We start from the raw sequence: 17,184 nt of genomic DNA, 5'->3' as shown, positions 1-17,184 counted from the left end.
AATCTTTCCCTCGGTTAGGTATTTTATCTTACCATAGTTGTGGCAGACTTATGAAATCGTCGAATACGTGATAAACTTCGATAAACTGGTATAATTTTAGATTATGTTCGTTATAAACAAATCGATAATGTATAACATGTTTATTCGACGTGGAATCACATTGATAAGGATATTTGACATTTGGAACATATAGTATATATGTATGAGAAGTTATTAATTTACAATCAAATACTTAATAAGGGTATATATTACATATCGAATAATGTATTTCGACGTTTATCAATTTATCCAGAGAACTTGCAGCACAAAGAAATCTCTTCATTGAATGATGAAAATAGTTGGATGCGCTACCGCTGCTTGATAACCTCTTCAATCCGATCATAATTTGCGTAAGTAAGACAACTGCGGACTTAACATATAGTTATCGATTTGCTTTTATGAATTAGTTAAACTATAAATTTTATTTTAAATCTAATCAAATTTTTGTCAATGATAAATTGGAAAGATTAATGCTGTTATTTTATAAATATCGTGGTCGTATTTAATTAGTGCAAAGTATTAATGTAAATGTAATTAATGTAATGTGCAAAGTATTTTAATATAAAATATAGATTCTATATATAGATCTATATGTAGATTTATGTACAGCTTCATATTAATTTGGATTATAAGGATAGATCTAAGTAATTGTATGTATAGCTAATAATAGAGGTTAGGTTAAGTTATGATTATTGTTTTGATTTTTATTATGTATGTGTTTTTGTTTATAAGCAAGTTTCTGTCTATTTTTCTATTTTACTATTATATATGTCTTTCTTTATGTGTAAGTTTCATGTTTATTATTCTGACTTATTTTGTATATGTAACTGGAAGTCACCGTAAAGCCGGAAGACAGGCGGAAATAAAGATATACATATATATATTAATGCCCATTTTTACAGTAATAATACTGTTTTTCCGTCCAGTCGCGGGGAAACGCGATCGCGTTGAAGCGCGTCAACGGGAGTCATAAATTCTCGTTACGATTATAATAATCGACATCACGAGCAGGTCGATTATTTCTTGCGGGATAATAGGGGTGTTTGCTTTGTAATACAACTGTAGTCTACAGTTATATAATATGTACATATTTTCAACGGACCATCTCGCGCGACGTAACAAATACAATAGAAAATTTAATAATTAAAAATAAGAAACATGAATTTGGTAAACATTTATTTGAACATTATTTGTAAAAAACATTGGACCTATGTATTTATGATAACCATAATTACAGAAAGTAGGATCGCAGATAAGACAGCACATCTTCAAAAGATAACTAAACAAAGAGAGACTTCATTCATAACTATCACCGGCTTTCGCACCTGCTTTCAGTTCACTCAATGCTTATGCTTATTCGCTTGTAAAGTTATCACACAGCACCTTACTGTTAGTACATTTTACCACACTTTACAATGACAAGTACTAATATTCGTTTTATCTATTCATAACAATTACAAGTGCAAACGAATGTTCTTAACATTATTAATATGTATAACCTTGTTGTCAAACATGTCATTATATAATTAATAAGCGGAAAAAGATAACTAATATATATTTTCGAACAAAGTATACGATTGCAACAATTGTAAAAAAATGCGCGATAAAGTGCTATTTCTAAACTAAATTAGCACCTATCCTATTAGAGAGGGACACTAACCTCACCTATTAGATAGTTAGGGTGGATTAGGTTATGTAGGTTAAATGCAAAATATTTTTTATATAATACATATGTATTTTTGTATAAGATATCGTAACATGAATCCGTAAAGACCAATAAATAAAGTAAATAAACTTTGCATTAAAAATATTTATACAAGGATTTCATGTTATGTATACTTTTAACGACAGATCAATCGCTACCTTTACAGTAGCGATCTCGTTTCTCATTTTTCTTTCCTAAGTTTTCCTTCTCTTTCTCCTTTCTCCACTTCCTTTCCCCTTTTCCTTCCTCCCTTTATTTACCTTTTATGTTCCTTATCTACTTTCCTTCTCTTCTTTAGACTTGAATTTCATAAAGAACACAGGTAAACAGTATGTTTGTGCAATACAGTATCGAGTTCTAGTATCTAAGTAAGGAATATAAAGTATAAAAAATGGGGGAAGTCCCGTAAACTATAGGGCAACTCGTGGACAGCACTGACTCAGAATATGGAATGGTAAAACGTGCTAATGGAAAAAATGAATGCGTGTTTAAACGCTTTTTGTTGTCGCGCTAGGTTCGCTATTAGCTTCCTAAATGCGATGAGTCGTTATCAGATCCGCTTCAGGTTACGTTTATCAAAACTTCTTTCGTGCTCATTTGTCAAGCATTATATTATGGTTTCTTCTCGCACGTGATCTTGGACACGTAGTCAGAAGATTATTATTCTTTTATTTTTAGCGGAATCTAAACAAATTTACGAAAATTTTATATGAAAATATAAATAATTATATTAAAATAACTGATTGGTATAGTCGATTGGCAAATTCATTTATGCATTTTTAAAATGTGTATAATTAAAAAATTATTATTTTCCAAATGAATATAAATAAAAATCGCATACTCGAAACGCGTATTTAAGAAGAGTCAAATTGAAATATACAGATATGCGTGCGATTTTTACGCACCATATTACAAAATTTTTCTAAAGGAGAACATATTTAACTACAGGAAATGTAACATAAATGATTCTGTACAATTAATTTAATTAAAAATCTACCTTTCTCATTTTCTGGTTAACATGCAGATTAGCAGTTCAGTTTTACTGTTATCATTTTGTAGAAGGTTGCATAGTTGACTGGTTCCGATAAATCATTCAATATAGGCTGTAGGTAAAAAGCATTATGTAGTTCACGGTTCTAGCAAGAACAAATTCCTTGATGCGTATTCAATGTACATATCTAGAAGCTCATAACGGAGCGCTGGCACGGCATTCCTTTCGCTAGAACACAAAGAAAATACATAGATAGACGTTGCGTTGGCATTAACACATCAAGAAAGGAATTTCAAATATCCGTTTTATTTTGCGCAATTTGTTTAAATTGATCAAAGTATGCCATACGTACTATTTTTGTAATCGTATTCTTACTTATACTCTGTTACAAAGTTTTGTAAGTAAAATACCTAATTTTTTATCATAAAAGTATGAAAAGATCTTAATTAGCATACATATACGTGCGTATATTTCAAGTTACAAAGTTAAGACAAAAAGTGATTCAACAATAAATATAATATCTGACATAACCAGCAATCTTCATAATTTCAAAGAAATGACATTTTTAAAATTACGATAATAAATCTCATGCTTGTATACGTTCTTTTTCCAGTCGAGCGAACGATAATTTTTCCAGGCGATTAAAAACTCAAGATCCTCTGTCGGCTAAGCAAACCAACGAAAATGCAGATCCACGGAGGGTCAAGTTCGGTTGCTCGACATCATCTTCCCCTTCCATCGTATTCCACCTAGCTCTTAGCTCCCACCCACTTAAGTTCCCTTTATATATTCGTCTCTCTCACACCCGTCCAACCATTTCTCTTCGCATTCTACTTCCCTCTTCTGTCCTCCCTTCGTTGGAGTCCCCGGTGTTAAACTGCTAGCAGTAAATACCCTTCCATGGACGTGAAATTGGCCGAAATGACTGCAAAGTCGAGGAGAAAAGAGCAAGTGGCAAGAAGGGCGTACAATAAATTTTCATCGGTACTTCAAAGACCTGTGATAGGTTTTTCGTTCGTGAGCGAACGAACAGCTTGTGTGCGAGAGCATATACATGCAGGTATAAGTTAGGCATGTGTTCGTGATGGGTTCGGGTCCGGTGGTAACCGGACTACGGCATTCATACACGAACGAGAGATCGTGCGTGACTGGTCGGTCGGTATATAGTCGGTTTATAGCTGCGAGTGTGCGCCCGTGTGTATGTGTCCCTAACCTGCTCGTACGTGTGCAGAGATTAGCGTGTATTGAGCGGGCGTGCACGTGCGCTACCGCAGCCGTATCTGTCTGTGTGCCACGCTCCCGAGCCAGGAGACAACGAAACAATGGAACGTCGTCGTCGTCTCGGGTCCGAGTAGCGAGGCGAGCGGGTGGATTGTACTTGGTCTGCTTGCTCGTTCGGGTCTCGTACATCCACGAAACCGTACATGCACCGGGGATTTCTGAAGACGGTTTTCAGGCTCCCAGCGATTCGAGAACCGCTTGCTCGTGACTGCCCCCTGGCGTACTTGTTTCTCAGTAGAGGCCGGGCCGCGACCAAGGAGGAACGCTTTGTGTGTTGGCCTGGAGAGATTCGTGAAACGTTCACATTGTGAAAGTTTGTTAACGCGTGTGTTTACTACTGTGTTTCGTCAGAAGTTCTATATGAAAATAAAACATAAAGTACATCTAGATTATATACATCACCGTGATCATAACGAGGGTGTTTTTAAAGCGCGCGTGAGAACCGTCGATCGATACTGGATCACGGTAGCCAAGGAAACGCACAGAACGAATCACCCGGCATGTGAGTGTACATAAGTACATATATCTTTCCATGAGCAGTGTTTACCGACAGAAGAAACGAATTTCGTATGGAATCGGTATCATTCGTTGATCTTCGTCCCTGGAAAACTAATTGTAAAACGCGCCTCATGGGATCGTAATCGCAGTAATCGTCCACCGATTGTCACACCGATGTGGCTGTGTGTCCTTTGGCTCATCTGAAACCTTAAGTTTGTACAATCGACGAGTGATTATCGATTCGTTCGAATAAATGAATCGAGTGTATTTAAGTGTTCATGGTTTAAGAAATCCGTGCAGTCGACGCACTTTCTTTGGTTTGGTGTCGCCGCCTCGTACTCTCTCGCTCCCTTTCATCTTGCATTCCCTTCGACCATCCTCCTGTCCCTATCTTCTCTTTGCGATCCTCTCTTTCTGTTTTTCTCACTATCTCCGTCTACCTCTCGCTCCTTGTCGCTCCTTTCTCTACTCCATTCCTCGGTCGACCGGTCTCTCAAGGGGGCGTGCTTGGCCACATTCAACAATGAGCGAACGCAAAACTATCTAAGCACGAGGCGCGAACGAATGGTTCTCCCTGTGTTTTCTGACTGTGTGTGGCCCGATCTTTGCCCCGCGAGTGTGTTTACTCCTGTGATACGGTCGCTCGACCCCTTTTTTCCGGATTTCAAATGGATTCACAACGGTCAATAATAACTTAACCAGAGGATCGCCTTTTCAGCGTACATCACTTTTCCGCAAGGTAAGTGTGCCAATGTTGTTATTTTGTGTATATATCTTCTTTTCGAGTAACAGTAGCATTTCGTTTATTTTAATAAGTTTATGTTTAGTATTAATGAAACACATTGAGTCGCTTCTAATATATACGGTAGCTTACGAAATTATTTAAATACTTATAGAAACTTTTTATGAATGCGTTATATGTTATACAACATACTAGTAGTGTGAGGAGACATAGTTATCATTGTACATAAATGTTTTCTGTGACAAGTGTTCAAATATTTCTGAAGCTTGAATTACTTTCAACGCGATTTTATTCCTTAAAATTTTATAACGCTCCACAAATCTTAAAACTCTTGATACATATATAATTATTTGTTTATGTTCAGAACAATTTACGTGTACGTTGAATACAAGGAACAATTGAAATCTGTGATACCCAGACGATTCATAGAATAGATAAAATTCACAGTGTGCTCAACTTCAACTTTTTGAACCTTAGCTCCTACTATCGAAATTAATAAAAACAAATGGAGGTCAGAACAATTTACGTGTACGTTGAACACAAGGAACAATTGAAATCTGTGATACCCAGACGATTCATAGAATAGATAAAATTCACAGTGTGCTCAACTTCAACTTTTTGAACCTTAGCTCCTACTATCGAAATTAATAAAAACAAATGGAGGTTCCCTGAAGTAATGTAATAACAGAGTTTAAAAAAAAAAATGAAGGGGGCGACAGCTAGAAAATTTATTATAAGATCTATCCAGTTATTCGAATCGCCATGTCTTCCGATGCATCCGAATAAACAAAATAGAGTTTCGGCATAGTCTCCATGCTTTTTCGTAACACGTTGCTTCGATGTGCGCGGTATCATCACGTATTAACCGATCTGATCGTTTCAATTAATTCTCTTACGAAAAGAAGTTAACTTTCAGCGAGTTTTTCTTTAATCCTATTAAATTGCCAAATTACTTGTCAAATCGGTAATGTTTCTTTCGAACAAGTTTCTCAATCCTGATCGAACGTGTGCGTCTGTTCGCAGACTGTGCGTCGCGGTGTATCGGCTTTGATTCATAATCTTTGAACCAATCGGTATCATGTTCCCATTTCGAAATACCATTACTTCGTGTGATAGATCGTGAGAAACGTTACGGGTCTATGAAGATAGTTATCGTTCTTAGAGATATCGACACACGGTCACGCTAAAAACGAAAATCCTTGTTGTTATTATTGTAGAATTCTATTTATTTGAACTTATGGTAGGACAAACAGTTCACGGAACTGGAATTCATATAGTGGACACTTTTCATAAACTTCTCAATTTTATTACGTCAGTCCTCTTGCACAATAATTCATCAAATAATAATAGTAGCGAATTGACAAGTAAACCATAGATTATGAATTTTTCTTTTACGATTTTATAAATTTTCATCAAGTACTATAATCAATATCGATAAAGTCAAAATCATAGTAACCTATAACATATAAAATTGGCTCGAATAATATCATTCTTATTATTATTAAACTCATTACAACTGGACAAAGGCAGAATTATTAGCTCTAAAGTTAATTTGAAAAATTTCATTCGTTTCATTATTAAACTCGTTAGAGTTACGTAAGGATATTTTATTAATAGTAGTAATTTATAACTTATATAATTTCATCAGTAATATTAGCTCAATTACGCAAGAAAGTTCAAGGTATGTGATTAGCGTCCAATTTAAAAACGTCCAACGTTATATTAAATCTTTTTTTAATTCATCTATTTTCTTTTCAATTTATACATTTATACAATGTAGCACCTGAATGGACCGTATATATAATAATTAATTAATCCCTTCTATCTCCTACCTATGATTTGTACCATATAATAGGAATTTAGATAAGTGGATTGAATCGACAATTCATTTAATCAAACACGAAACTTTTATCCCAATAGAAGTGGTTCCGCTAAATCTTTTTTCTCTGTTTTTTCAAATAATTCAAGGGAATAATCTACTAGTATAGAAGCGAATAATTGAGCGCGGACACATGTCCGAGAGTCAGGTTCAACCAAATTGGACACGCTTTGACTTTGAGAAGCCCCTCTTTCAGCTTAATTCGGGATGAAACGAAATAGAACCCCGGACGAAAAGCCGGCGTGACACGTAAAGAAGCTTTCCGACAGAGGGATTTTAGAAACGTGTTTCCTTCAAACGCCACTGCGTGGATGTCGTTAGTGGCGATCGCAAAGTATGTATTTAATAGTTAGTTAAAATCAGGGAAATCGACGTCATCGATGGGTCCTTCTTCCCGCATCGCCTTGGTAGTTGTTGGATGCTGTCCAAAAATACCGACGACCGCTGAAAGTATGCGTATATTCATGGTCGAGACACGATATAACGGAAATGATATTTCAGTACGGAGAACCTTGTGCGTTTGATCGCGTTGAGTGATGTATGCCTTAGGAAGCGACCTCGGTGATATTGACACGACAATGACGATAAAATTGAAAATATATAGGATGTGTTTGTAGTATACGTATTACTAGATTATATACAAATGTATCAGTCGTTTTTGTAAAATTCTTTTAAAATTACTTTTTGTTACATTGAAATTAACTACTAGAATAAATTCTATAGAATTAGAATATTTAATATATTCCATGTGTCCTATATAATTATATCTAAACGTTGACGATGATATAATTGTGTAAAGAACTTTATTTAAATATTTTATTTATCATCTTCCTTCGATTCGCTTAGGTAAACAATGCGAGTAAACTGACTACGTATAACGGAGAATGCGGAATATTGAATGAAAATGTTGATAGTTGATATTCAATATTTGACATCATACAAATCATGTAGACGTTATCATAAATATTTACTAGATAGAATTCTATCTTTATCGACAGAATAAATTCAAATGAAATCGCAGTTTATCGTAAACAGTCTGAAGAGACGTTTAAAGCCGTCATAAGTCTCGAGGCAATTGTATGGACTACGTAATTAAGGCAAATGGTTCGTCAACTTGGGCAACCTAAGGCGGATGCGGCGAATTCCTTTATGAAATTAGTCTGTTATATATAGTTATTACTGTTGTGGAAGGAAATATTTGAGGAAATAATATTTTCGTATAATTTGATTTTTTCATCATTAAATTTGATCCTACAAAGTTAACTTAAGAATTATTTGAGTATTATGTTAGAGATCGTAACCGACGTATTATGTTGGTTAATAATTGAAACATTATCTCTCTTACATACTCAATTCTTTATAATTGTTACTTATATTATTATATCTAAATTACAACATTCGATTCTTAACATTTACAAACAATTTTCTATTAAAGCTATTCTTTATTGAATATATTGAAATTTATAAAATTTCCAATAGATCACGTTGCTATGGCAACGATCGTAATATGTATGCGCGACATCAGTGCGTTCGCGTCCATCGACGAAACAAAAAAACGTGGGAAGAAGCACGATTTATCTACCACTTAGAAATCAAATTCGTCAATTCCGCGTTTTGAAAATCTTTTATTTTTTAATATCACATATTTAATTCCTTATGAAATAAACGATTAGAATATGATAATAAACAATAGCGTTACAATTGAATAATTTTTGTACGAATTGTAACATAACCTATCTCGTGGTTCCTTATTCTGTACGTACGCGTTACCGCCATTTTAGTGTCAATAATTTCGATTGACGTACTTGATCAAAAAAGAATTATGACTTCAGCCAAATCACTTTGCCTGGTAATTGACTGCATTAACGTCAAGTGGGCAGGTGAAGATAGACACCAATCGTTTATCATGCAAGACCAGTGTGCCCCTATTTTCTTCGTTCTGGCAGCTACATTCCTTTACACATTCTACGTAGTTCGAATTTTAATTAAATAAAACATTTAAATGAAACATCTACAACCGTATTAATTTCCTTTCCGTAGAAATAATATTAATACGGTTGTAGGTGTTTCATTTAAAATAATTATTTCATTAGACAAGATTTATTATTTTCTATCGATAAACGTCATTCATATATATACACATGATGTATTGAATATAGATTTCCACTGTTTTCTTATTAGTTTAAAAGCAACGTTTGGTAATTTCATGAGAAATTCTTAGATTTTCAGTATAAACTCTCGCGTTACAGAGATTTATTGGTAGACAAATTTTTTAATTTCGATATATTGGATTGACAACTAAGTGATTGTGGATTTTGTCATTAAATGGTATTGACCAAATCCGCAATCACTTAGTTACCAACCCAATAATTCAACGGTTCTATCTTACGGAGACTTAGACAAATTCTTGAATTTCAAAATGGTTTCCATGATCCAACGGGTGTCAAAATCTTCGCGAGTACATTTTTTCCAACAACGTGTAATTGTTATTATCGTATATCATTGCCGATGATAAATCGTCTAATTTCTATCATTATTATCGTAATACGCAGGGAAACATGTACGCGAGCGTCGCAAATAACACACGTTTATCTTGTTAGCTGGATCTCACACCCGACGTACATTATTACACGACGTTGCGTGTGTAGGGTGTTAGCGAATTATATGCTGCGTTTTGAATCTCAATCGTCGAGTTCTTACGGCACATCACGTCCCACACCTGTGTCTTCTTTTTTCTTTCGCTGCCAGTAGGAGACATCAGGCACGATCTTATCGCGCGTTTAACACACGACTTCGCTTCTTCCTTTAATTTCGTCTCTCGCCTAGATGTCGCGCGGAAAACTTCCGTTTACAAAGTTAACTTACCCAAATATCTTCTTGGAAATTCCATTTCTTGCGAAAAGAAAGTACTCTTACAACTTTCCTCCCTTATCCACATAGAAGTAAGTTCGAGTATTACAATTTCTCGCTTCCTCGATGAACAAGCCTTTTGCAACTTTTATCTGTGAAACGAAGTTGCCCAGTCGAAGTTAAAATTTCTTTTCTACAGAAACCACTTTTATCTTTAATTTTTCATGTAAGTCGAAACTTTTATTTCTTGTCTTCTTCGTGCTTCAACAGACACGATATAGAAAAAATTTCAGGAGGGTCTTCAAAATTATTTTAATGACCCGATTCTCTTGTTTGTAAAGAGCGTCCGGCACGTTATTCAAGTACAGGAGAATAATGATACGTTTCTCGGTGAAAATCGTGTAGACTGTAGATCATTTACGAAGTTCAAAGAACACGTACGTATATACACGTATACAGGATTATGTTGCACGCGTCGCTGAATTTCTTTGAAGGGATCGAGTGTGTCGTCGATCGACATTGCTTTTTCCTGCGATTATGCCCTGTCGCGTTTTCTTTCGTCAGACACGCGAGCGTGCGTTCGTGTGAAACACGTGAAAAGACGATTCGCGATGAAAGCGAGGATCCAAGATACAAGGCGACTAGGGAACGTGCTTATTATATGCAACGTATTAATAAGGTTACGAAACTTAAGCGATTAATTAACAATTTAGGTTAGGTTTGAGCTAGGTTATTTAATATGAATTTCATTTATATCTTCTGTTTTACGTAATGAGTATCATTGATGGATTTTGTTACGTAAAATAAAGTAAAGTAACTTAACCTAGATTCTAAAATTGACTCAGCTTAACTTGACGTAACCTAAACTATTGTAAGTCACGTATGATTTAAAAATATTATAATAGTTAGGGATTAAGATTTAATACTTCCTTACGTTAAATGTATTGTGATTTAATGACACACACGAAATGAAGTTTGTACGAAACTAGGAATTTTAGGTTAGAACAGCATGGCGTCAGCGAGACTTAGTTCCCAATTTAGAACACTCAAGTGGTTCGGTTATTCTTGATTTTTATTATGAATTCTAGTGGTCATATATAAGATAAGACTTTTTAAATCGCAGAACGAGTTAAGTTACTTTTCCAGGAGCTACAAATCGAATATGTGAAGAGAAAGCAAATATATTTTGAAGATGCAATGAATAAAAATGAGTAATAATGGTAGATGGTATGGTTTTTCCAGAAAAAGTGAAAGAACGATGAAAAAGAGGCGCATTAATTGAACGATAATCAGAACGATGCATCATGGCTTCGTCTTTAGGGGGACCAGGAATGGCGTCAGGTGTCCCGTCACCGCGAAGAGTCAACCTGGAGTTTCCACCACCTCCACCTTATCCACCGCCTCACAGCCAGGTATAATTTTCAGCGTGCAATGTTAAACCTTATACAGTTTATGTCGTACGCACAATTCTAATGCGATCTAAATTGGTAAATTCGAATGCGTGTATAATTCTAACCTGTATATAGAATCAGTCTTGCCATTGCTTTGAATCGGAATTCTGAAAAAGTATCTAGATGTAATTAATATACATTAAGTATTATACATTTACCAACTACAAATCTCAAAGATGATACATAACCTTATTGTTTGCTACAGAAATTAGAAATTGTAATTGTTTGAATTTTTAATTATTTTAGGAAATTATGTTTAATACTCAGTTTAATATAAGAGTTTTAATACTAATAATATGAAGGATATTAGTCATCATTTTATTAAAATTCCAACCATGATCACTTAATTTAATATACCACTTGGCATCGTCCATTGCATACGTATGTACAAATTAGTCGTAATAATCTATAACGCGATCACGTGCTCGATGATTTCTAGTATTCAATTATACAAGAATGATTCTATATTGAATAGATAATTAAACCAATTACATACATATACGAAATTTTAACAATTTAAATTAAATAAATTTATAAAATTGCTAAAAATTGAAAAGTTACAAAATTAAGATTATTAAGAATTAGGAAATTACAGAGTTTAAATTATTAAGAATTAATAAATTGGGAAATTATTAAAAATATAATTCCATTCTTTAAACATCAATTTATCACTACAAAATTACGTTATTCCATACGATTACTATAACAGCTAATATTGTTTCCCGTTCTTTCAGATGGCCTGCCCTGGATTGGTGGATCCTGGACCGGTAGCGTCACCGATGGCGAGTTCTGCTCATCAGCATCCCCTTCAGGATTATTCATATGCTTACTTCGAACCTGGACCGAGTCGGCTGCATGGCACATATCCGGCGGAAGTTGGCCTGAATCGTGTGCAGCCACAACAACAGCAACAATTGCGCGCAGATTCGTTCAAGAGACACACATACATGACACGATACGGGACAGAGGAGAATATTTACGAGGAGATATCGGAAATCAAGTGAGAAATTCATCATAAAACTTAATTATTCGTAAATAATACCTTTCGAGCCAAAATATAACGTGCACCAGCATGGAGGAAATGAAGCTAGAGTTTCTCTTTGGCAATTTAAGGAAGAATTTGCTATAACCTTGAAATTAACAGAGAGTAACAGTAGCGCGTGAGAACGCGATCGATTGAAAACAAAAAAGACATAATATTCGTAATAATGGCATGCGTTAGATAAGTATCGGATTTATGTTATGTTATGAGAATTTAATTGAAAGTTAATATGGGAAGAGCACGGTCTTACCCGTCGTTCAAGTCAACCGGTTTCTTTAGCGACTTTTTTCTGATGGTTTATCGGATAACATCCTTTGGGCGGGTTTCCATTACCTAGAGAACAGTTCATATAATGATTCTTTAAAAGATGATTTTACAAGTAAGTCTTATGCATTTGTAGACTTCATATATAACAATATATATTAGAATCTTACCAAGGATAGAAACTAAAAATTTAGTTCACCAAAATCGACCAATTTCCACTTTCCAAGAAAATTTATTGATTAAGTAATCTTTAGGGCCAATAGTTTCCAATAAACATTCTCAACAATAAAGGGTGCTTAATAGCAAAATAAATAACCAGACTCCTGGCGAATAATTAAGTTAAATCTTGAATATTGAATTCACTGCGGAGTCGATCGATTTTTCCATTTATAATATCTACTACTTTAACGACGATGGATATTATTCCATGGCAGGAAGACGGTGTTAGCTTTCAAGGGAAAAAGACCCGAAGCACGCGAGCTTCGTACGGTCGATAGGAACGCCGATGATGATAGTCGCGGTAGAATTACGTTTCATTCAATCTAAACGATGATGAATACGCACGTTCATTCGCCTCGATGCAAAGTGAACTTCAACTGGCGCGAGTTGAACGCGAGGTTCAAGTGGACAACGAGCTTCTCCTCCTGCTCGACCACTTGGCCCGATTCGACGAATTCCCTGCACCGGATGCCATCAGACTTAACGATTAAAGTCGCAAACAATAAGAAAACAACCCCGAGTTTATGGTTACGAGTGTCTAACACCGTTTGTCATAATGGTGCACTCCGAAACGTATGGTCGAATACTGACCTCGCTCTGTACATACATATATCCTTTCGTTTCTCAAAAATAAGTATATAAATAAAGTCAAGTTTCATTTATTCATACTTAATGTTAGAAGCTTAATATAATATAAATCTATAGACAGTGTATGGGTATAGAATAAATCGAAAAAATATTATATCTTTCTAATTTATTTTTGCTAGATCTAATTATCTTTCTTGTGAAATATCTTGGAAATTAAACGAGCATTACTATATCTGGAAGCATCGATAAGTTTTGAAAAATTTGGAAAAACAATTCTTGAAAGTCTTACAGTGATAAATTTGAAGGTTCTAAAAATTTGTATCGATACTGAATATAATTAAAAATATTCATAATAATTAATATTGTATTTATTAATATTAATAATTAAATAAGAAATAAAAGTAGTTAAATTATATCTTATATATGTAGTCATAATAAAGTTGCAATAATTGAAATATATCACGTGAACTTTGAGGAATCCTCTTAATATCAATTACTTTAATAACTATGAATCATTGCTGAACGATTATCGGTCATCCAAACAATCGCTTTATATGATTTCACATTGTATATGCAAGAGGGAAACGTATGTAAATACTAATGGAGAACTCGAATTCATTAGCAGACAATGTCACCGAGCGTTGCATGGTTCGAGAAGATCCCTAGTGGCGGAAGAGGTACGACGAGTTCAGTCACGGCATCGTCGAGTACTCGGGGAATTGAATTTGAGCGTGGAGGCGATGTTGATGCCTACCGTAGCCGATAACAACGACGAGGACGAGCCACAGGACCAACGAGGGGCGTCCACAGAGGAACTGTTATCCTCGGTCAGTCCCACCGACGACCTCCTTTCGCCTGTTGGCTGTGACATGGACAGCGGCTTCAGTGGAAGCTCCAGTGCAAGTTACAGGTTGATAGAGACACATTGTAATAACGTGTATGTACCTGGTGTGGGTGGACAATTTTGTGGAGCACTGTATACAAACTTTCTATAATTTATTTTACTTCATTCTTTTTGTGACTTGCTTCTTTATTATTCCTTTTTATTTATATTCATGCTAGAATCCTTTTTTAGGATTTCATATGATTCAAAGATGGATTATTGAAGAATTCATTTATGTATTTATGAGGGAACTCAAGTGTTGTACAATCATGTTGAAGATAAACTGTTTCAGGTATTTTTAATTGTCTCTGTAGTTCATTGGGATATTACAAAGTATTCTAGAGTAGAGAAAGGATTTAATGCATAGAAATTTTTATGTAGATCATTTTATTGATATTCACTTGCAACTAATTCCTCCTAGAGAATTGTAAATAAATTTTATTCAATTACATGTAATAAAGTGTATATCTTATAATATTTTATACGCACTTTACCTGTATTGAAAAGGAAGTGATCATGAATCAACTACACAGAATAGAAGTTTCTCTATTATCTTGCACTCAAGAAGTGTATAAAAAACATTGCCACCATTAATAAAAAATGGGTCCACGAACTCTTTGTACACACCTCGTACAATTCTAATTCTAAGTAATCCTAAAACCAACGAACCTAAAGAAGAAAAAAACTAAGGAAGAAGAAAGGGATCTAAGAACGTTGATTGTTGTTTGTTCAGGTCGGGGCTGGGATCGTTGAGGAGGGGAATGGGCAAGACTAGCACTCCGGAATTAGCGGGCGGACAGCGTAAAACGAAAGCGGCTATGATCTGGAAAAAGGGTTGGAAAGGCTGGAAGAAACTGCATTCTTTCGGGAACAATAGCAACAAGACTGGTGAGTCATTCGTACTATTTGCTAGCCCGCATTTATATTGTGCGATTCAGGTTATAGGGAACTCTACGTTATTTAATCGCTATCATAAAAATATTCTGAAATGTTATTACAAGCTGCATGTATCCTCTATATATATCTGCTTATATTAGTATATATATATATATGAAAGTAGTATATATATATATATGAAATAGTGTTATAATCAAAGCACAAAATTTAGTAAATGTATATATGTACCAACTATTCAATATATTACACTACATATATTTACATATATGAGATTTTTGCAATAATATTGACCGAGTATAAAAATACTTACTATTCCTAGGAAGTATATTCATTTACTTTTTGCACTTAGTACATGCAAACATGATTAGCAAGTGTGTATTTACTGAGTTAATATATTCATTATAACGTATATACAGATTATCCCGCAAAGCTAGCGTTATCGAATACAGAAAGCAAGTAAAGAATTAATTTAAAATTAATAGGAAGTAAAGAATAAACATTTTAAACGAAATTACGTTTTGAAAAAAGCGAACGATAATTCATAGCGCATTCGATTCAGCTTTTTTCCGTTGGTTACCTCAACTATAATAAATCTCTGCTGTAACGAAAGTGTAAGCTGTGGTCAAGCTTCGGTCACGAACTGCTCATGGCTGGGAATTAATTATACTCGCGGCTGTGGCTGTATTAAAAATTCTCGTTGCGCGACTCTCGACTATCGTGCTGCGAATACGAAGCCAGTGTGAGCAAGAAATAGAGGTGTGCAGAGAGAGAAATCTCCAGAAGTGCCGCTCCTTCGTACAAGTGCTTCGAAAAGTATGCAAGGACTTCAGCACGTTCGTTTCTATGTGACCAATGTGAAATATTTAGAATTATTACAACCTACGATTTCAGTTAAACTTAACTTCAACACATATCTACGTACCTCTACTATATTTTTAAAATTAGAAATTTAGTATTGCAGCCCATGAATGTTGTTAAACATAAATATAAAATAAACAAATATATCAGATATCTATATCTCACTCGTACTTAAGGCGAGAGAGTTGTAAGTCTGGAGGCGAGAGATGTTCTGAATTTCTCAGAAATATATCTTTTTCCATACTTTATCACATAAGATCCTGATCCATGACTAGTTAGTAGAACTAGTAACCCACTATGCGTATAATAAATCTTAAAAATTATTATTATTTAGTTGCCAATATATAAAATAATAGGTATAACTAACCTCAAACACAGATCTTCTACTATCTCAATTTGCAATATATATCTTTAATACTAGTAGTTAAAATAACAGAATAATTGGTAAAAGCATATTAATCAGATCCAATAGATTAGAATTGCTCCAAATAACAAATGTCTGGAAGAGTAATAAAGCAATTCTCTCCGAGGGCGAACAGAGCTAATTATTTCGAACGGCATACATTGCCGAATGGAATACACCGCAAAACCTAACCGCAATCTTGATCGATTCCCTCGGCGAACACGTCTGGCCGTGTTCGGAGGCCCATCGAGCACCTTTTGTGCGTTCGTTTCATGGCCCTTTGTCGCGCATAACTGCACAAGTATGCGCAGGCCTTTCTTTCATGGGAACGCTGCCCTCTCCCGGGCTATGACGCAAGCGTTTGGCCCCGTGTGCGCTCGTGTGCATTTGGCGCACGAACCGAGTTAATTATTGGTACTTGGAACGGGTCAGCCGCGGGGTCACTCGGTGGAGAAGCAGATGCGAGACCACGTGCACGCCCAACTCATTCTTTTCTCTCTTTCTTTCTCGCACATTCTTCCCGCTATGATCTTTCTTCTCTGCTTTGCATCATCTCCATTTCCATCTCTTTTTATCTCGTTTGGACGAGGGTTT

At 35.1% G+C, this 17,184-nt stretch overlaps 1 protein-coding gene across 2 annotated transcripts in view; it reads left to right on the top strand.

Annotated features, from left to right (window-relative positions):
* The first annotated feature begins 4,315 nt into the window (after nt 1-4,315).
* LOC139993672 (rho guanine nucleotide exchange factor 10) overlaps nt 4,316-17,184 on the top strand; it is a 49,616-nt gene continuing 36,747 nt past the window's right edge. The window contains exons 1-5 of one of the 2 annotated variants that reach the window (XM_072015617.1): nt 4,316-5,253; nt 11,228-11,397; nt 12,171-12,436; nt 14,175-14,459; nt 15,166-15,320. In XM_072015617.1, the coding sequence (XP_071871718.1) occupies nt 11,290-11,397; nt 12,171-12,436; nt 14,175-14,459; nt 15,166-15,320 (814 nt within the window). In that variant the 5' untranslated portion in view covers nt 4,316-5,253; nt 11,228-11,289. Of the gene's footprint in view, nt 5,254-11,227; nt 11,398-12,170; nt 12,437-14,171; nt 14,460-15,165; nt 15,321-17,184 lie in introns of both variants that reach the window. The other variant, XM_072015607.1, reaches the window with a different exon arrangement.

This window comes from Bombus fervidus, chromosome 2 (assembly GCF_041682495.2).
Source record: "Bombus fervidus isolate BK054 chromosome 2, iyBomFerv1, whole genome shotgun sequence".
In the NCBI taxonomy this organism is placed as follows: domain Eukaryota; kingdom Metazoa; phylum Arthropoda; class Insecta; order Hymenoptera; family Apidae; genus Bombus; species Bombus fervidus.
The sequence above is the reverse complement of the archived record's forward strand: the minus strand, read 5'-3'. Positions and strand labels throughout refer to the sequence as shown.